We start from the raw sequence: 21,481 nt of genomic DNA, 5'->3' as shown, positions 1-21,481 counted from the left end.
GTTTTCATTTCATGTTTATTCATTGGGGATGTTGATTTACTTAATATATATATATATATATATATATATATATATATATCCGCTGAGTTACAGACGTCTCTTTCCCAATGTAAGTCTCTGGGAAAAAGTCTTTTTGGGCCCAATGGCATCACATGACGGACACGGAGGTTGTAGTACCACCGTTTGGCCACTACAAAGATTTGCTTCAAAGCCCGGCGCTCTTCCAGGGGGCTTGATTATAGCTGATTATGAATCCATAATAATACATACAGTATATTATCACCTAATGTTGTGTTAAATCTCTTTATGAACTTAAGTTCTTGTGAACATTACAAGTTTTTAACTTCTATTTGCTATTTATGGCCTGTAGACCTCATCAACCTGAGCTCTTACAACTAGTTTTTGAGTAAAAAAAAAAGCATAATGTATGGATTATTCTGTCTACAACAAATATTCAGATGAAACATATTGTACTATTTATCACAGACTATTTTATGTTAAAGTTTAACAAAAACATCTGTTTTGAAATTATTCAACATTTTTAAATAGTGGTACAAAAGAGTCATGGAATCTTATGACAATCAGATTAAATTAACTACATTTTTCAATACAAAAACATATAAATCGGTCAAATTCGACTGGAACACAACAGGAGGGTTAAGGAAGTGTAGGATTCAGTGATTCACTCTAGACTAAAGGGGGATTTATAATTACGCATTAAGGGGTTAGGAGCCTTCATACGTAGCCGCCGCCTTAGCTACGCCATAGCTAACATGCATGTCCTCAAAAATGTCCGTGCTATGGCAGCTACATAGACGGAGACCGCAAAAACTGTGATTGCTTGTTATCTCCTACAAGCTGAGGAAAGGCTCACTAACCTTCTCCTTTTCAGTAAAACACATCTTGATAATATATTACCACTGCAAACCTTCTGCTCACCTTAAATATAATTGAATCTCCTTTTAAGTAACAAGACAAGGCGACCTTTCCAATCATCGCTTTATATCACGTAGTAAAGGAAAAATGTCAACACATTTACTGTAAGGAATATGATTAAAGCATGATGCGGCATAATTATGTATAATAAACCTGTCTGGTGTCGCGGTGGTACTATAACTAGGTGATATCCAATACTGATAATCAAAACCTACACCGACAGGACTGACGTTAACCTCTAGTGTCAAGTATAAATCCAATCTTTAAATCTGTCAATCATAAATCCCAACCATATAGAAGTACAACACTAAATGGGTGGAGAAGTCCTTTAACACCAACCCAGTGAAACTAGATTGCCTCAGTGCCCTCTGGATCATTCATCATGGTTGTCTTACAGGAAGTGTGATTGTTGGCTTGTTTGTTTTTTCCTCTGCCAACTGGATTTCAACCGAACACAAAAAGGATGGATGTCTTTTCTTGTCTGTCGTTAAACTGAATAATCTTAACTCTATGTTTTTAATAATTTACTATTTAGTCCTTTTTTCTTTCTTTTTCTGTTTCACATTTCATCAGCTCAGACTGGTCTTCAACCAGTGAGGGGAAATATGTTTCCACTTTCTCTTTCACTGCATATTGTATGCTGATTTTGAAAGTATTTACATGCGCCCGTACAGACACACTGAAGAAACACACAGTGGATTACAGATGGATTTGATATGGTGTTTGCTTTCAGTCGAGTCCTATATGTTAATTGATCACATTGATTCTGTCAGGCTGATCTAGAGCCTGCAGGCTCACTGAGCCACCCCGCCTCCTTCAGCTCAAATCCCTGCAGACCTCATATTCTTTTAGCCAACGCGCACACACAGCCTTGTGCGGCAAAGCAATGTGCGGCATACAAATACATATTTCACAGTCCATGGAATTCCTATTTATTTTACTCCTGCCCCATAATGGCCACACACTGTTCGGAAATGATTGTAATGGGAATTTCTGTTGTCTCAGCAAGTATGTGCTGCTCTATGCGTTCATTCATATGGCTGAGCAAATATAATCCAATAAGGGGCTGGCGAGGAAATATGACATGTCACATAATAACCTCACACCACTGTTGGACCTATTAGCTCTCTGCAGAGAAGCAGCAGAACAGAGTTATGGCCAGTGTGAAGTATGCAGGTGAGGATCAATACTTGGCTCGGTTGCTCATGAGGTCACAGCAGAGATCAGCACGTGAATGACACTGATTTACTGTCTCGTGGCTTATTATCAGCTGGTGTTAGGTTCTCTCTGTCCAGTACGAACTTCACAGAGGATGTAAAGGCTAACATGGAGTCATGTACGAATGATTGTGTGGGGATGTCAGATTTTGTGAATAGTAATTGATCCACATTTTGCAGCCTTCTAGTAAAATGCTGAAGAGCGAAAGGGGTCAAATGTACCCCGTTTTGCTGAAATCTACGTCGCCAAAAGTCTATTTTTGTTTGATTCTTTGCTCTTGACATCTTTCCAGGTCCTCTGATGCTTTTGCATGTTTCCATACAACCCGTTCCTCTCTTCCTCTCTCCAGCTCTAAGCCGGAGCAGAGATTAGGGTGCAGGGAGATGTTGAAAATGAAATCTTTTGGATGCAGCATGCCGTGATATTGCAAGCTGCTGCTGCCCTCATACCTACACACACCCTTTTACCTGTACAATATTTATTCCACACACACACACACACTCGACAGATGTGTGTGTTGATGGATGTTTTTGTGACTGGGGGCCCCCTTCCTCTTACTCTGTAAGTCAGTGTGATAGGCGGAGAAATTCTAGCTCAGCTAGACTTAAATGAAAAAGATCCAGGCAGCATTTTACTTTAGTTCTCCCATTGCACTATGACTGTGATTCACAGTTTAAGTAGCAGACGAACACAGTGCCGCTCCATCATTCTGTCCCCCGTTATCATTTCTACAGCAGATAAATAGGGGTCATAACTAACCGGCAGAGGTTTAGGCCAAGTTATGCAAAGTGTTTGGCTCTCGTCCCTTTGTCATGCCGGAGAAATAAAGGAGAAAAAACAGAGGGAAGGACGAAAGGAGGAAAGTAAAGAAGCACAGAAAGACACGAGGGAAAGCAAGAGCAAGGAAAAAGAAATGAAGGACATCTAGATGGAACTTAAAATGGAGGACGAGATTACACAAGGAGATAATGATGGACCTGAGCTGGGCAGATGAGATTTATTCCCCAACAATATAATCCAGACAGCGAAGCGGGACTTTGATGTATCGTGTCATGGCCGGGCAGAGAGGAGCCATGTTGAGAGATTTCCCCCTAATGAGCTCACCCATGTTGAAGTGCAAAGTAGGGTGACATTAATTCTTAATGGGAGCATTAAAAGCTTAGGAGAATTGGAGAATAGTGAGCATTTGTGATTAACTGGCCAAATTAATAGAAAGTGTCACATTAAAACTGAACTCGGCCTGCCCTCCTTCCTGCAACACGGGGCTCTTCAGATGCAATCAGAGGTAGTGTTGGAAATTCCTCCATAGAAAACAAAAGCACAACTTAAAGGTCAACGAATGGGGCTGACGTTATTCAATGTTTATGTTATCGTCAAAAAATCTATAAGCCAGTGCAACGGTGTGGCTCATCGATCTGTTTTAAACCACAATGGAGCTATATGGATCAGAGGAATATGATGCATCATTTTGGTCTTTTTATGGGATTATACAGTATATAAAATATCCCCATCTTTATCTTTTAAAAGAGTACTCCACCAATTTAGCATTGCACTCCTGTAACACTTTCAGAGTCACGATGGACCAAAAAGATAAAAAATCAATGCAGCAGAGCCAGAGATATCATCTTTTTTATTCCATGTATTCCTCTCCCTGGTCAAAACCTGTCGCCTGCATTACCCACAATGCATTAAAATTAACCCTAGCCTCAAGCAGAGATGAGGAGCGGGCTACAGAGCTCTAATAATTTCACTTCTTTCTAACTCCACACCAACAGTTTTTTTTTTTTTTAAAGGGACTGTTTGCAACTTTGTAAGCGTATAAATGTAGCGGGTCGGCATACATGCGCGCTCGCATATGCGCGTTCGCGTGTAGCTGCTGTACCCTCCTCCTCTGCCTGCTTGCCTTCACTCAGACAGCTCAGCTCGCTCCACCTCTAGACGTGAACGCGCGCTCACTCCACACTGCAGAAGAGTTAGTTTAGCTCTGAGAATATCTAGTGAATGCACAGGGGACGTTTGTGCAGAAATAAATGCTGCAGCTCCTCCAGACCAACAGAGGTTTTCCGTATCTTGTGAAGTGACAGAGCTCTGCAGAGAGTTACGTTGTCTTCTCGTTACCGACCGGGTGCCGGTGTCTCCTCTGCTCTCTCCGGCTGCGGGCGGAGAGAGCAGAGGAGACTCGCTGCAGAGCTCCGCTGCATCAGCCTGCATTTAGGCAGGAAAAGCCAACACTAGGATCAGATCTAAATCATGTTCATGGAGAGACCTTCGTCTGGCCAGCTAACATTACTGCCAAGCAGCTGAAATATAGAGTGATATTGTGCTTTTAGCTGACGTGTGTCACCTCACTGTTTTGAGCGATGCTCGTTCAGGTATATTTAGAGCGAGCAAGCGCGAGCCCGATGCTGACTTTCGTTGATTTCACGGCCACAGGTGTCGCTGTTAAGAAGCATTTCTGAAAGTTACAAATAGTCCCTTTAACATATGCAAAAGTCCTCCCCGCTATCTGTGAACAGACATTGATGTGTGAAATCGATCGGCGTTCCCCTTTAACGCTCTTATGTTCCTAACATTTCTGTTGTTTATTGTCATAAAACTAGAGGAGCTCCATCAGTGAAAGAGCTCTGAAGTTATCAGATGTATTTGTTCTGAATAGTTGAACACAATAGCTGATCCCTCTCGAACCTGCCTTTCAACACTTCAAGCTTTATCTCGAACAACAACAACGCATTTTAGTCACTTTTGTCTCTGACTTTGCAGCAATCCTTTTCACATCTGTAAATCTACAAAGGTCTGTGTGATAAATGTTGATGTGGGGTAATACCTTTAAATGTGTTACAGTGCATCATTACATGTGATCAATATCAATTTAGCAGCGCTGTACAACTATCTTCTTTTTTCCAATGACACTACCAACTTAAACTAATAGATTCCCTGTTTGTTTTTTCAGAGCAGAACATTTCTGATGCTACAAGCAGATGAGATAACCTGACCTTACTCAGTTTCAAAGCTGTGAACAGCGTGAATTTGCTTTGTGCTTTTAAACAACAGCTCCTTTTCCATTCCTAAGCTTTTCTTTTCATGCTAATATTACCTGCAGGGGAAGGCCGTGTTCCATCAGACGCTTAATTAAAGAGCCTTTTATATTATTGACAGCTTCTGCATTTAAAATGTCCTTCAGTTGCTTCGTCTGAATGCTAGCACATTCATATTCTTTGGAGGACGCAGATGTTTTATGCTTCATCTCACGCTCTCACGTTGCTTCTTGCATTCTTATGTGATGCACACAAATCAACATTTTATATGTTCAAAATATTATTAATGTGACAGCGTGCCATGCATAGGAAATAACTTTGTGCATCTACATGGAATTCGCTCCCAGTCTTGATTTGCTAGTCAGTTTAATATAAGCAATTCTGCTGCACTGGTCCCAAGAGTTGTAGCGCTCTAATTCAGTACTTGGAGTGTGTGTGTGTTTGTGTGTATGCGTGTGGGTGTGAGCGAATGCATGCTTGCATGTACAGTATGCTGCCCTGTGACTCACGTCCCTTTGTGGTAAATCACGAGGGGACAGCTTAATGCATTGTTGCGTTTTATCAGAAATTCTCCAGAGCCTCCACTTCCAGTCTCACACTCACTCACAGTCATGCAACTCAGACACACCAGTGTTCATTTATTTTGATAGATCTTAGCTGAGACACACAGAGATGCACTCAGACAGTCACTGAACCTGGAACAGTCTGCGAAATTGAATCATTGACCCTGGTTGAGTCTGTCAAACTATCGCAGCTGGAGACTAAACAGGTGAAGCAACCGTTACGGTTAGAGCGGCTCTGCAGAGAGACCCAAGTGCTAAAGAGACCAATTTGGTCCAATCCAGTTCAAAAACCCAGACTTTCTCCTTTTAGCTGCTGATGAGGAACTTCGCTCAGCTAGCCCAGGAGAACTATCCACCTCTCAGTCGTCCTCACTCCATGGGACACTCTCTATTCCTCTCCACGATCTCCTGTTAGACTAAAAATCAATCCCCCAGTGGAGCGGCAGCCTATTTGTCCTTGGCTTTGACAGAGGCTTGGGTCAATAAAGGCACTGCATCGCTACTCCCTCGTTGGGCCTCCCAGCAAAGCCTCTGCTTGGCACAGCAATACTCTGACTGCCGTCCATGATAGATGGCACAGGCATGTGAGTGGAATCGCTGGAGCAAGTCGGAGCTACTGGGCAGCACTGACACATTTTGTTGCCTCCCCCATTTTTATCTCGTGGTGGTGCATCAGATGGTAAAATGACAGCAACTTTGACTCTGGCCTCTGGATACCACAGTTCATAACAACACTATAAATCCTGGTTTATTTTACTTCTCCACCAGTGTGAAGGCGATTGTTGTTTGAATTTAGGTACAAGGGTCAGTAATTTAATGGAAATAATTTGTTTATGACTACTATCTTTTTCACTGTGAATCAAAGTACCATTATGTAGTTAGTTAGTTATCACCATTTCATACTAGCTCATCACGAAAGAGGCTAAATAACGCTCCAAACTTGAGCTAACTTTTGGCGAGGAAAAAGTGGCATGGTTGTATGGGTTGCCACGAGTCTCCCCTTTATAGACATGCCCACTTTATGATAATCACATGCAGTTTTGGGCAAGTCATAGTCAAGTTAGCACACTGACACACTGACAGCTGTTGTTGTGACCATGTTATGATTTGAGCATATTTCTTATGTTAAATGCAGTACCTCTGAGGGTTTCTGGACAATATTTGTTATTGTATGGTGTTGTTAATTGATTTCCAATAATAAATATATACATACATTTGCATAAAGCTGCATATTTACCCACTCCCATGTTGATAAGAGTATTAAATACTTGACAAATCTCCCTTTAAGGTACATTTTGAACAGATAAAAAATGTGTGATTAATTTGCGATTAATCATGATTAACTATGGACAATCATGTGATTAATCATGATTAAATATTCTAAAACACTCTAACAGCCCTAGTTAGTGTGCTAACGTGCTAAATTAAGATAGTGAACGTGGTAGACATTATACCCGCTAAACATCAGGATGTTAGCATTGTTGCTCAGACCATGATTGTGTTCGAAATCGCATCCTAACATACTGCATATTGTACACTCTCGATCAGAATGTACTGCATACTGCCTACTAAATGAACAATTAAGCAAACGTACTCACCCTTTTTAAGCCAAACTATGATGTTTTTAATAAACCTAACCAAGTGGTTTTGTTTTTGTTATGTTTTGTTTTACAACGTTAATCACATGTTTAAAATTGCTTCCATAACCCGGGAGAAAATATGTTTCCCTCGAAACCTACCTGAGAATGCAGTTTAGTTGTAGGGATCATCATGTTGTAGGAGACAGGGTTGCGCTGTTGTGATGCTGACAAGTGTCATTGATAAAGGAAACAGGAGATTTGTTTCTATTAACCTTTGAATTCTCATCCTAAACGGAGAGCTCTTCATCAGCTGTAGAGCTATTTAATATAGATTATTTACATCTGAGCCACTGAACTGCATCTCCTCTTCCATATCAGGCAAATTCTTTACCACAAGGGGCCTTGAATCTCTTGGACTCAGTAGTTGGAGGAGAATGTGTAGCAAACGAGGTTGGCAAATTAATTTCCTTAGTGTTAATAAAAGACAGCTTAGCCTGACTAAGAGGAACATAATTACAAAAATCCTTTAATTTACTTGATTGCCCCTTGGATGAACATGTGATTTCCTAATTAACCTGCTGCAGCCCACTTCCCTCAATCCCAGTAATGAGCAGACTGGTGAATGCAATCAGCCTGACCCTATTATTATTTGTCATGAATAAATGTATGTGTTACCATTATTATCAATTACATGTTCTGCAATTATGCATATCTATTCAGCTCCCCTGCTATTAGTTCTTTCCTGAAATTGCTCATTTAAAAACATAAGACAGCAACTCTGCTAACAGGCAGCAGTCTCACAACACATACACACATACACTACACACACTTACTGCACTGAGTGGAGTTTCCAGGAAAAATTAAAAACAAAACAACACTGTGTAAACATTTTGAATAATTTACGATCAGTACAATAAGTCCAAACCTTTTAAACCCCACAGTGGGACAGGCCCTCTTTAACATGAAGCACAGACAGTTGTCAGTGTCACTTCCTATTCTCATAACTCTGCATCATGTGGCTCTTGGTCTCGGCTACTTCCTCTTTTGCTACGTATCAATACCAACGACACTGTTTACTTTCCACCACATCCACAGCAGACAAACCTCGCCCCGTGTGTAGAGCAGCGTTTTTTAAATTTCTTTCGGACTTTATGAAGATTTGATCAGTCATGGATGGAGATGTGCTATCTTTGTCTTCTACCTCATCATTATCATCATCCTCAGCAGCAGCAGCGGCAGAAACACAGAAAGATACTTCACCAAAGAGCGACAGCGGCCTCTCTCAGAGCCAACAAGAACACAAATCAACTGAAGAGTTATGGTATGTATGTTCCACATTTGTACATACAGGGGTGGACACAAAAACAGGAACATATAATAGTATAATATATAACAATTTAATGTAACAACTAGCCTTGAATAATAAAGTTCAATCAACACATTTATGTCAACAAATGATAAACAAGTAATAAGGAAGTATTTATTGTAGGGATATTGTATTATATTGTTCAGGGATTCCTGTATTTGTATCCACCCCATATTTTACTTACTTAAATATACAGTTTGAGACTAATCAAGGTTATATAATAGATTGGGATATATTGTAGATAGTCAGGGTATCATCTGTAATGTATTAAATTCTAGAAACTGTCTGAAACTCACATTATGGATGAATTATATTTCTTATTACGCTTTCAGGGAAGCTCCGATAGTTATATAAAGTACAGTGAGAGGAGGAATAAAGAGTGACTGCGGAGTTTCCCGTGAGGTCATAAAGATGTAGGCTTCAGTTCATCATTTCACAACACTCATACTCCATCATGTTGTAAAGAAATGTTACTAAAGTCATATCCATATATTATATAATGTCAAGCCATCAACCTGAAACAACCTCAGTATGTTATAATCACTTATTATATATTTAATGACTAATGTGGTTCTTAACATGGGCACACGTGGTAAATGTTGTGACCACACTACCTACACAAATGATTAGTCTGCCTTAAAATGGCTATGTTGAAATAGTGAAACTGCACACTTCTCTCCTCTGTAAGGGGATCAGACTGTGGCCGTCGACCGGTTACACACAGAGACAGATCTACGGTGATATTTCTCTGGGTTGCCACCAGCAAGGAGGAGAGATATTATCTCTCTCTTTATCATATGCCATGACAGTGAATTACCATATTGCTGCTGGAAGCTGTGGCATTTTGGTGTCCTTCCAAGACGGCATACGATTGAAAACTTTGTGAAACTGGGTCAGACAGTGTGTATCGGCTGTCAGAGAAGCCCAAAGAGAAAAGGGCTCTGGATCAGAGCGACATGGAGCATGGTGTGGTCCCAATAGGATGGCTGAATACACAGTGCTGACTTGCCAAGGCAGGGTATTGGGCATGGGTATGTTAGCATTTTGTCTCATACTGGCCACTAAAATTAGGCTCCATTTCATTTGTTTCATTTCAGCTTCTGACTTACTCTTCCCAAACTGTGTGTGGGTAATTCAATCATTAGTGACCATAAACAGCCTTCACTAAAGCTCTTTCCGGCTTTGTTGAACTTGATGACAGATGGTACAGAGTGCAGATTTGGACAAATATTTTGAATCTGGGTAAACTTTCCTTTTGCTGTATGTAATAAACCTTTTTGATTATCTGATGAGAATATGTAGGTTTCACACAAACTGCAATGAAGCCTTTGAAAATAGCAACTTAATTTGTTTAGAACATAACCTTGCTGTAGGATAATATCTTTTCTGAAGTAAGGAAAGTAAGTAAGGAAAATCCCCTCGTTCTGAGCTTTACAACAACACTATTTCAACGTTACCGATTCAAATGTTAAGGTTAGAAGTTTTCTTAAAGAAATAGTTCAACACTTTGGGAAATATGCTAATGAAACGACAGCCAGCAGCCCGTTAGCTTGGCTTAGCATTAAGACTGGAATCTGGGGGAAACAGCCAACCTCAGCACCTCTAAAGCTCACTAATAAACACATATCATGTTTGTTTTAATCAAAGTTGCAATTTCTCAGGTCGTCACTGTAAAGTTTCCAGGCAGCGAAAACTCCAGAAAAATCCCAACTCCCAGCCAAGAAATAATCCCACACATAAACCCCCTGTGAAACCACAACTTGTTGGGTTATTTTGTTGTTATTTTATTTATTTTATGTTATCTTTGGAAAGAGCCAGTTCAGCTGTTTCCCCTTTTCCTTCTTTTTTTTTTGCTAAGCTAAACTGGTATCAATCTTCTCACTGAACCCTCACCAACATTTTTAACTGCTCCTTTAAATTCGAGAGGACAAAGAATGTCTAATCTCATATTTCCATCATCCCACAGTAGAGCCCTACGTGGGACTGTTTTCTTAATCTCGCTCCCGCTGTATTTCTGACCGTTACCGCCCGCACCTGCAAACATTCTGACCATACATACACACCCGCACAATAGTCAGTAGATTGACGATTGATTTTGTGTCTTCTCCCAGAGAAAACACATTGTGTTACTGTGTAGTATTATTGATTGATTTTTGTTTTATTTGGTAGGAACGATGCAATTTAACATACTGTAGTTCCAATACATGGCATCAAACTTATGTGCTGCACAAAGAGTTTATAGCTATTGCTAATTTTCAACTCTTGTCCCTAGTTGAGCTTTTACATGTGTGATTAAAATATACAGCTTTCTATATCATAAGACCACAATACACTACAAATATAGAAATACAACACACAGTGCATATGCCAATGTACCAATACACATACACCAATACACCTTAATTTACAGTACAATTTGCTAAAAATGGATACAGCTCGGTTTGCCAGCACTTAAACTTTGTTGTAAAGGACTTTTTTATCTGAAATTGTATATGTAAGGGATAATGTACAGCGAGACAATCATTGTTGTAAAATAAACCCCGACAGAGCGATGTGTGCGGAGGAGTGTTGCATCATCCTGAAGGGGTTTATTTCACAACAATGATCCGCTGGCTGTACATTATCCCGCTACTTACTTAAGAAATCCAAAATTGACACAAAGATGGTCCGCAAGAGTCCGACATCAGAACTGCATCCATAGCAACGGTCTGCTATAAAGAAATAACAGACCGTAGAACACTGTAATTGACCGATCAGAATTGAGTATTCAACAAAGCCGTGCAATAAACAGTATATAAACTGAACATAAAGATATACAGTGGTTGGGTGAGGCAGAACATCTTGTACTTCAAATTTGCCATATTTAGCGGCTACATTAAAGCGTTGAACTACGTCAACAAAGTCTTTCCCGGCGAAGAAAGTCATACAGCCGACACACACATTTCTCGACAGTATCTTGTTTAATATGTGCAAGAACAAGTGATTTATCTTTAAAGGAGATCTTAATTTGACTGGGGAGAACGGAGCAGGTAGGCCTATGTCGCCTCAACCCAGAGGTGCCAGATTTGTGCCCATTGTATGTCAATATTTTTTCACATTTGTCGCCACTGACAAAGTCCCACTCACAGAAATTACTTCAAATGTCAGACATGCCTTGCTTTGCTTTTGTGTTGTAATTACCTGCTTTAATCTTCTTTTCAACTTCATTTGTTGACTCCATCTATCTGGTTAGCACTAGCTAAATCCTGCGACCCGCAGTTTATTTGTCGACTGTCTACTCCCACCCGCGGCAAAGTTAAAACCAACCACTTCTGTGTGATTTGCGGGATCCCAATACATTCCTCTATGGCCTATGTGTATTGAAAACTGTTAAACCTTGAGATACAAAGTTTTCATAGAACATCTTGTCAGAAAAAAATATATCTTGAAAAAAATGAACACCTTATAAGTCATTTTGTTAATAGACCTGCATCTTCCCATTTATACTGCCTTGAATACAACTCTCTAAAATTGTGTAACAGGTTTTCACAAAGCAGGACACTGTGCGTAAGTGGATGAGTGTGTGTTTGCGAGGGAGTTTAGCCTTAAGGGGGATGAGAGGTGATCGCAGATTGTGATTCTTTGTAATACTTCGCTTTATGAGGTTACATCAGTCCAGCAGTATGTTTGTGTGAAGAAGCCCTGGGGGCTACATGCACAGTTGTATGTTCTTCAATGAGCATGCAGATTCCCCCCGGGCTTTAAATCTCCTCCGCCTCCCCGTCAGCTATACCGTTTAGACGAGACCTCACAAACAGGGCTGCATGGTGGAAAGGAAACCAGTTTGACTAATTCATCTTTGCAAATATTCTCTTCAAGTGGTTCAATTTGAATCAACATTTTCCAGGGATCATCACCCATATTGTTTCCAGAGGCTATCGACATGCAAACACATCTGATAGTAAACAGAGCTTCTGATTGGCTAGGATGCAGAGAAATGCACCACTCTGTGTGTGTGTGTGTGAGTCTGAGTGTCTTGAGTGCATAATGTTACTGTGCATGCATGTGTGTACGTGGGTGTGCATAATAGCTCCGATTCGATTCTCTGTAAGTGCACTCTATGCGAGTGGGTGTTCAAAAGTACTCTGACGTTCTTTTGTGCGCACATGTGTTTGCTTATTAATGGAAATCCTCTGCTAATGTTCTTCATCATGACTTTATTTATGGCCCATATTCTCTCTGACTGTATCTGTGTATGTGCAGGACCGAGGATGTGAGTCCCGTGGGTGGCAGCAGGCTGCTGTCCACCGAGGAGCAGGTCACTCTGATCACTGAGAGTATGACTGTCACCTCCACTGACCAGGAGAAACTGCTGCTGCTCAACAAGAACACAGAGCTCCGCAGAGTCAACAAAGAGGTACAACATCACCTTAAACCGGCGCAGTCTCTCCACAGATCCATGTTTGTATCGCTGATGTTGGCAATTACATTTACTTCTCTCTGACAACCAGAGTAGGACTGTGGGCGTTGTGTGAAAAACTGCTACTAAGCTGTGAAGAATCATCGTTAAAGTTATACAACCTTTGCTTCTTGATTTTAATTAGATGCTGCTTAGTAAAAAATGGAAAGAGAGGAGGGAAAATGATTGTCTCAACTAAACTATAATGTATTTAGAGAGCGTAGCGTCGTGTCTCACCTCACTGACCCAAATCTACTTCCGGATGTTGTTGTGAGGACAGACTGAGAATGGCAACAGCAATGATGGAATGAATGATGCTGCAGTGGAGGCTATGATGATGATTATGTGATGATGATGGTGTGTTACAGCTGATGAAGCTGAACGAGGACTGGGACCAGGTGTACCGCAGTGCCACGCTGGGTCTCCAGCACCGACTGGAGGCGTTGGAGCTGGAGAACACAGCCATCAAACAGCTCAACGGCAGACTGCTGCTCAAAGTAGAGCATCAGCAGGTAAACACACAACAACGCTTCAAGTATGTACAGCATACGGGGGGGAATTCCTAAACGGTGGGTTAAGGTGTAGGAGGTATAGATGTGGTTTATATATGTGAGGTTCACTGCTGTGTTTGTGTCTGCAGAGTGCAAAGGAGTATTATGAGCATGCGTTGATGCAAGAGCTGAAGAAGAACCAGGACCTGCATGAATACATCAGACTGGTGGAAAGCAGGATGCACCACCCAGACAGAGATTGCACACTTGCTAAACAGGTATTACACCTGTCAGTGGGATGTTCTCTGATCTATGATTTGAGTATAGTTACTTAATTTGTTTTATGTCTTTACTAAAGGGCAGCTTCAGTGCTTTGATACGCGGCCCTGCGTCAGGCCCCGCCACTAATCCTCCAGTTGGTCCCGACCTGTCACCCAGTCACGTCTCTGGATACAACCCCTCATCCTCCTTCTTCCCAGCTTCTTCCGAGCGGCAGGGGAAAAGCCAGAGAAGTAGTGCCCCACTGGGAGCACTGGGAGACTCCCATCAAGAAGTGCAGGATCTAAAAACGCAGCTGGAGGCACTGCAATGTCAGGTGGGACGCTCTCTTCAACACAGCATCAAAAAAATGTTCCCATTTCTGATGTGATGAGAGCAGAACTGATGTCAACTCACTGTTGCCAGGGAAAGATTTGCTTGATGCTTATACACTTGAATTAGACGGTGAACTGCACCACCAAGTGGTGGCTCTCTGTGCTGTTTCGCACAGCGTAGTTAGAAGTATCTGCAGATCTAAAGATATGGCTTTGGTATTGGCTCTCTGCCATATTGATGTCTTGTGTCAGCAGACCCAGATTTATGAAGCAGAATATCAGACGGAGCACAACGACCACAAACACACGCAGCAGGAGAACCGGAGGCTGAGGAAGAAGAGGGAGGAGACGCACCAACAGGTGGCATTACTGCAAGAGCAGGTAGTGTTTGGATTGTCAGTACAGTACATCCACTTTGAGATGATTCCTGAATTTCTTTAAGATGTGTTTGTCACTGGAATCCCTTTTTTTTCTGATTTTACTGTCTGTGGTTCTGACATCACTACAGCTCAAGGTTTATGAGGATGACTTCCGACGGGAGCGGTCTGACAAACAGATGCTGCAGCGGCTGTTGTTGAAGAAAACGTCTCCAAACAAGGACCCCGTGCTTATCCATCGCTGCAATAATGAGCAGCAGCCTCCAGGGGGAGACAAGAGAACACAAAGTGGAGAGAAGAGAAAGCAGCACCACCCACTCTGCCCCAAGCATGCAAACAGAGACAAAGAGTCAAGCTGAGGGTCTGAGAAAAACAAACATCATCATGCACAGTAAATTAAGTTTAAAATGTACCAGTTTCAACTGGATACAATTTTTTGTACTCCATTTGTAGTTGTCCTTCACACTCACTGACAAGACAAATTAATGTTAATGTTTATGGAAATAGTGCAACATGAGCAAATGTGGGGTCAAATGAATTGTTTGCTCTTTTAGGGTTCTGCTTGCTACCATTATTAATAATAAAAGGTTACAGTTAAATTGTAGATTATAATCTATAGTGTGTTTCTGTTTAATAATTACCATAACAGAAACAGTTGCCAAGTTTGATGCCTATATATAATTAATATATCATATATGTCCTTCCTAATATATGTCTTTTCAACATACGGTACCTCTTTATCTATAGTTATTTTTTGTTTTTTTTTACTCTGACTTTGATTGCTATCAAAGCCATTTAAGAAAGCTATAAATAAAGTCAAAATAATAAAAAATAAATAATAAGAACTGTCAGTTTGATACCTGCTTCAGCGTCTCAGCGTCAGAAGAGGCTACCCAGCTTATTTCTAATTCTAATTGTTTCATTATTTCTTCTCTCTGTGGTGCATTACTATGAAGTCTGTGAAACAATTTCCTCTCAAATATGTTGGCTCATTAAAAAACAGTCACAACCACAATAAAAGTCAATGACATCAGAATGTCAGACAAGGAAGCAGCATGTGGGTGGGTTTCCCCCAGAACAGCTGCTGAGGAGCGGACGCTTGACTCTGGAGTGTGCTGCTGAGTTAATGCTGGCTCCGACACTGAAGGAAGTAGAACGCTTTCCTGCTCACTGATCCACATCTGAACTGAAACTATTGACACATATCATCATCATCAGGATAATCAGGGGTTTTGTCCTCTGTTAATTATTTTCTCAGCATGCTCCTAAAGTTCCTTCAAGAGACTGTAAAATATTCCTTAAGCTGCCTTTTGTATTAAACCACACAACATGAAGTGCATTTTGTGAAAGTCTATAACAAGTAATCTAATAATTTGTTTTAATTTCTTGATAATTTAGTAATTTATTTATTGATTGAATGCACACACACATATTCATATCATCATTCACATGAGGACACCAGGAAGCAGCATCACACGTTTCTAGTCACAGGGAAGGAAGTTATAATGTGGACGCTGCAGTTTCTTGACCACACTCAGACAGACATCTGCGTCCTCAAACATGTTGCTCACACTCATTTATCAGAAAAGGAAGTTGACAACTTGTCTGTATGTTGGTAAGTATCTTCCTCCATCCCTGTTTATAGATCAAAATAGAAGCGCCTAGTAATAAGTAAGTAAGGGACTGTATGAAAAGTACTCAAACATATACATACTTATCACACACATACAAACACAACAAATAGGACAAGATAAAATGTCTGGATGTTGGGTGATTTTGCAGCTCTACTCAATCTACAGAGCTTTGTAAATTGAGCTCCATATTCGGTGAAATTAACTCTTTCGAGGTGGTCTTTCTTTGAAGGTGCTTCCTTATTTTTCCAGTTTTGCAATATGAGCTTCTTATGAACTAACGAAAAAAGAAAAGAGTTTCCCATCCAGTTGGGTGTCTTATTGCCCCAACATTTTGAAAGAGACAAATTGTTAATGAAAATCCTACTTTACAGTTGCAAGTTCTTGAAATCCATCTTTCAATGTTCTTTTCTACCTTCATCACAATACCAAAGGCATGTATGAGGAAGTCACTCTGAAACATTTATCTGAGGAGCTGATGTCAAACTTATGAATTTTGTCTCTACTATAGTATATCCTTGTCATAATTTATACAGAATTAAACATAATTTTTTATTTGTGGATATTATGTGAGATGTAAAACATTCCTTCCATTTTTTTTCATCTACTATACCAAGATATTTATTCTATTTGTTATGTATGTTTTGTAGCAGTTCTTCATTGCTCTCGGCTTTGGACGCAGAGCTTACTAATCGTCTCTATTTATCCTTTTTTTATAAGTATGTATTTTTTAAATAATTTATTTTCCTTCACTACTCGGCAATAGCGTTGATGCCTGGGCCCGGCTCACTCATTCAGCAGCAATTTAACCGTTTAGCAGCTCTTTATTAAAACCTAGAGAGTGGCTGTATTTTCACTATTTTGTTATACTTAGATATTGATATATAATTCTCAGATATTGGGTTGAGGGTATTTGATTCTTTCAGGGAGAGGGTCCAAAAAACAACAACAATAATGCTGTGGAGGACTGAATGTAAGATTCAGCCCATTTTTTTGTGACCAACATTTTCTCAGCTTTTTACAACATTCACGAAGAACGACACAAATGTGTCTACTGATATTCTTATATATTCTCAAATATAAATGGAAAATTTGATGAAAAACTGAATTGAAATAATAATAACAATGATGTTATAATATCTGGAACAACTAAACAAAGAGGAAGCTGGTTAAAATGTTTTGTCATTCATTCTTTACCCAACCTTGTCCAAACACTCACAAAGCAAACTCATAACATCCATCACAAATGATATGAAATATGTCTTTATACTGTGGTCAGCCATCCTTTCTTCAGTTCCCGACAAGGAAGAGAAAAGTGTAATATAAGATGTTGATGATTGGTAAGGTTAGTCTGACTCATGTAATGAGTTATTGTGAAGTGAAGCTGTGTTGTTCATATCAGTCTGGACCATTTTCAAGTGAAAATCCACTCCAAAAATAGCCATCATGGCCATAAATCCCTGAGTATCTATTTCCTGATGGTATAGCGTGAGGGTCGTTTAGGTGGAGATAACAAAGGCCGGCACGTAACTTCCAGAAAGATAAGGTTTCATGTTACTTTAGTCTTTGAATTGCCCACCACACCTAGACTAAGGTCGTGTACGTCACACCCATATGGAGTCATGGATTTCCCCCTTCATTTTAGGAGATGGATGAATTGTAAGATGCTGTTAAAGGAAGAGGAGTTTCCAGAAGGTGCTCTGTGTGGTATAAATAGTTGCCACAGAGGAGCTTGGAGGTATCCATAGCCCAGACTCACAGAGAGAAGAAGAGGAGACTGAACAGCAGACAGGTATGGAGACAATATAATACTTAAGTTAGTAATAAGATGTAACGCCACCTGTCGAATGTGTATATTGGTCTTACAGTGCAGGAAGAACAAGGTGGTGCTCAGTGTGACCCAACTAAATGTGGTTAAATGTTTTTTCCCATCAGTCCAGCTAGGCAGGGCATGCTTTTTTTTTGTGTCTGCAAATTGAACTTGTCTCTAAAACTAGATGGAAAACACAATGTTAGACAGAATACTGACTATATTTAAAGTGAACTTTTTCTATCTGTTCTTCCCCCTCACCTCCACCTCCACCACAACAGCCTGTACCTTATAAATATTGGAAGCAGAAACCCCGAAGGCGTCAACAGTGAAACTGTCCAACAGAGATGTCTACATCCACGACTAAACTGCAGGAGCTCTACAACCGGCAGGGTTTCCTCTCCGCACTGCCTGTGTTGAAGGAGACTGAGCTGAGGGAGGCCAAGCAGGCCTTTGCTGAGCTGGAGAAGAAATTTGGTGAGTAGCACTGGAAGATGAAGGAGGGAAGGGATGAAAAAGGACACAGGTTAAAAGAGACGGTGCAGAAATAAGTAATAAGACAAACTTTAGATATCAGGAATGTAGTTTTGGGCAAAGACTGTGAGTCTAATTTGTCTGCATTTTTTTTGTAATCCTCAAAATTGACATGCTTGCCATTTCTTGTTCAATGTGTATCTTGTTTTTTGTTCCACACAAAACTAAATAAAGTAGGTTAATATACAGTGTTGCACTATTTGTCAGTGAATGGGTGTATTCTGTGTGTTTCCAGGTGAAGAGTACACCCAGTACAGCCTCCACAATGTTCACCTTCAGTATCCATGGGTGGGGAGCCTGACCAAACACCCTGAGATCATACAAGTGGTCAAAGCCATCCTGGGCCCTGACGTCATCCTGCTGGACTCCCGCTTCATCTGTAAATACCCAACACTCAAACCTGACATCCAGGAGAATGAAGACGCAGTGAACAAACCTGGACTCCCATATGTGGCCTGGCATCAGGATATGAGGTAGATTCACACACTGAAAAACAAACACGAGAGTTTGTTTTTGTGTTGTTTTGTCTAACTGTAATTGTGTTGTTCATAGGTATTGGGGTATTGCCGGTGGCCCTGTTCTCTCTGTGTGGCTCGCTTTAGATGACTCACTGCAAGAGAACGGCGCCCTTCAGGTCATCCCAGGTATATCAGCTACTCGTTTCTGCTTCTCGTGCAAGTTTATGCCTTTAGCCATCGACCTGGTTTAATCTTTACACACTCCCGTTAGCTGGAATTTGTCAAAATTCAAAGATATACATATTTCACACAAATAATATATATAGCACTGTCAGAGTTCAATAGTCCAACAGACTGTCTGGTTCAGTGCATTAAACAAATTAGTAGCTGGATGTTCCACAAATATTTCCAGTTAAATGAGGACATAACTGAAGTCATTGTTTTCGAGGCCAATGATGAAAGACTTAAAAGTCTGTTCTTACCTTAATAGTCTGTCCTTGGAGAGGACAAACCAAGCTAGAAGCCTCCCTAAATTTCAGTAGTCACATTAAATCAATAACAAAGATTAAATAAAAAAAGAATATCTACTGCCAGGGTTGTAACAAGGACCAAAAAGTCTCAGCATGTACAGTAACTCCAGTTCTAAGATCACTGCATTGGCTATATTGGAAATGTGCTATATAAATAAATGTGTTGCCTTGGTTGCACCTTAACTAAACAAAGGCAGCATAAAAGCTTTTCTTGACTCCCACCAAACACTATAAAAAAAGTTTTTTGATTTATATCAGTGTTGAATAAAATTAACTACCTGCGTCACAGAGTGTAACATTTTGTCTTTGTGCCCTGCAGGTAGCCACTGCGCTGGCATGTTGACCCATCGCCAAGCCATCCAGCCTGGAAACATGCTATCAGTCAATCAGGAGATCCCAGAGGAGCTGGTTCAGGCTGATGAGGCTGTGTTTTGTCCTCTGTTAGCTGGGCAGATGTCTGTGAGTTTATTTCTTGTTTATTAAAGATGACAGGGTTGAGTACAAGATAAGGTGAATTAAAGCTAGGGTTGGTAATCTTTTTTCAAAAAAAATGTTTTGTTTTATTTGTTGAAATTCTCTTTACATCCCAACAGCAATCAATAAATCAAATGTTCTGACGAAAAAAAGAAAGTAATCCAGTATCTGTCTGTCGCAGGACTGTAATCAGCCCGTCCAATCATTTCATTCGGCCCGTGCACTCATTGCGCGTCACCGTAGTCTTCCACAAGCTGTAGCTTGACAGATATGAGTACTAATAATAGCCATGTTTGTTGTTTACGTTCATAATGACAATTTTTGGGGAGTAGCTTTGGATGGAGGCCTGAACAAACGGTGACTGTCAGTGTTGCCAACTTGGCAACTTTCTCGCCAGCTTTAGGGACTTTTGGAGCTAGTGGGGGCAACACTGAGTTGGCAACACTGGGCTGTGTTTTTGTTGGATCATTTTTAAAATCTAGTGTACTCTTGGTGGTTTCTCAAGATTACCAACCCTATCTTTAATTAGGATTTGTTTTAATAGATTCATGATGGACTCCTCGTCCATGCCAGTGATCCCAACACATCCCAGAAGAGGCGCTGTGGGTTTGTGATCCGTTATGTTCCCACCAGTGCATATCCCACAGAGGTGAGACAAACACGAATATAGATTTACTATATTCCATGCAGATTATAATTTCACAGACTGACATGGACTGTGTATTGATCCTGATTGTTTTTGTTGCCGATAGGATCCAGATCGTCCCAGGAAGTTTGCTGCGACAGTGTTGTTATGTGGAGCGGATCGGTTCAATCATTTCTCCAACAAAACCACATGAATACTTCCTTGATTCTTCCTACTGGCAAGAACAGTTACTTGTACGCTTTACTGTAATATTTCCTACTTAGAACAAATGTTTGTGAGTAATATAATTTATGAAAATAATAGTAACAATATAATAGTAGTTTGTACTAAATTGTATTGAAATGTCTCAACTGTGAATAGATTATTAATTATATAAAATCATGTTTTAATGTAAAGAATGTGTGGACATTGTCTTGTTCCATTTATACATTTAACTGGACTTTTTTTAAATTGCTTTGAAATAAACCTCAAAACACCCAAACACTGGTCAGTCAATGAATCTCAGTTCAACCCAGTTCACTTAGGTTCTGCAAAATATTGAGGACATCTTTGCTAAAGGTAAATATTATTGTAATATTATTGAGTATTGAAATATGATCAAAAAGGGAAGGTATGTTTTTAAAAATCCTCCACAAAACACTTCATTTAGTCACAGCTTGTTTTAGTGTGAAATCTGTAAGAGATTGTTATAAATTCAGACTTGAGCTCAATAAATGTGTTATTTCTCATCCAAAGCACTGTTCCACCTCAAGTTTGTCTTTTTGCATATTTGCTGAACAAAAGTTGTCAAAATGTTGCACA

The 21,481-nt window shown here is 40.2% G+C and overlaps 2 protein-coding genes across 2 annotated transcripts; both read left to right on the top strand.

Moving 5' to 3' along the window:
- Positions 1–8,385: 8,385 nt before the first annotated feature.
- si:ch211-153b23.7 (TNFAIP3-interacting protein 3) lies at positions 8,386–15,448 on the top strand. The gene is made up of 7 exons (XM_037781259.1): positions 8,386–8,653; positions 12,941–13,094; positions 13,505–13,648; positions 13,777–13,905; positions 13,986–14,222; positions 14,476–14,601; positions 14,729–15,448. Exons 1-7 carry the CDS (start codon positions 8,502–8,504, stop codon positions 14,954–14,956), a joined length of 1,170 nt encoding a protein of 389 aa, XP_037637187.1. The 5' UTR covers positions 8,386–8,501; the 3' UTR covers positions 14,957–15,448.
- A 2,911-nt stretch (positions 15,449–18,359) lies between these two features.
- Positions 18,360–20,943, top strand: zgc:174917 (uncharacterized protein LOC565650 homolog). The gene is made up of 6 exons (XM_037781135.1): positions 18,360–18,515; positions 18,808–19,045; positions 19,125–19,216; positions 19,880–20,019; positions 20,579–20,683; positions 20,787–20,943. Exons 1-6 carry the CDS (start codon positions 18,386–18,388, stop codon positions 20,871–20,873), a joined length of 792 nt encoding a protein of 263 aa, XP_037637063.1. The 5' UTR covers positions 18,360–18,385; the 3' UTR covers positions 20,874–20,943.
- The last annotated feature ends 538 nt before the right edge of the window (positions 20,944–21,481 follow it).

This window comes from Sebastes umbrosus, chromosome 9, assembly GCF_015220745.1.
Source record: "Sebastes umbrosus isolate fSebUmb1 chromosome 9, fSebUmb1.pri, whole genome shotgun sequence".
In the NCBI taxonomy this organism is placed as follows: domain Eukaryota; kingdom Metazoa; phylum Chordata; class Actinopteri; order Perciformes; family Sebastidae; genus Sebastes; species Sebastes umbrosus.
The sequence above is the reverse complement of the archived record's forward strand: the minus strand, read 5'-3'. Positions and strand labels throughout refer to the sequence as shown.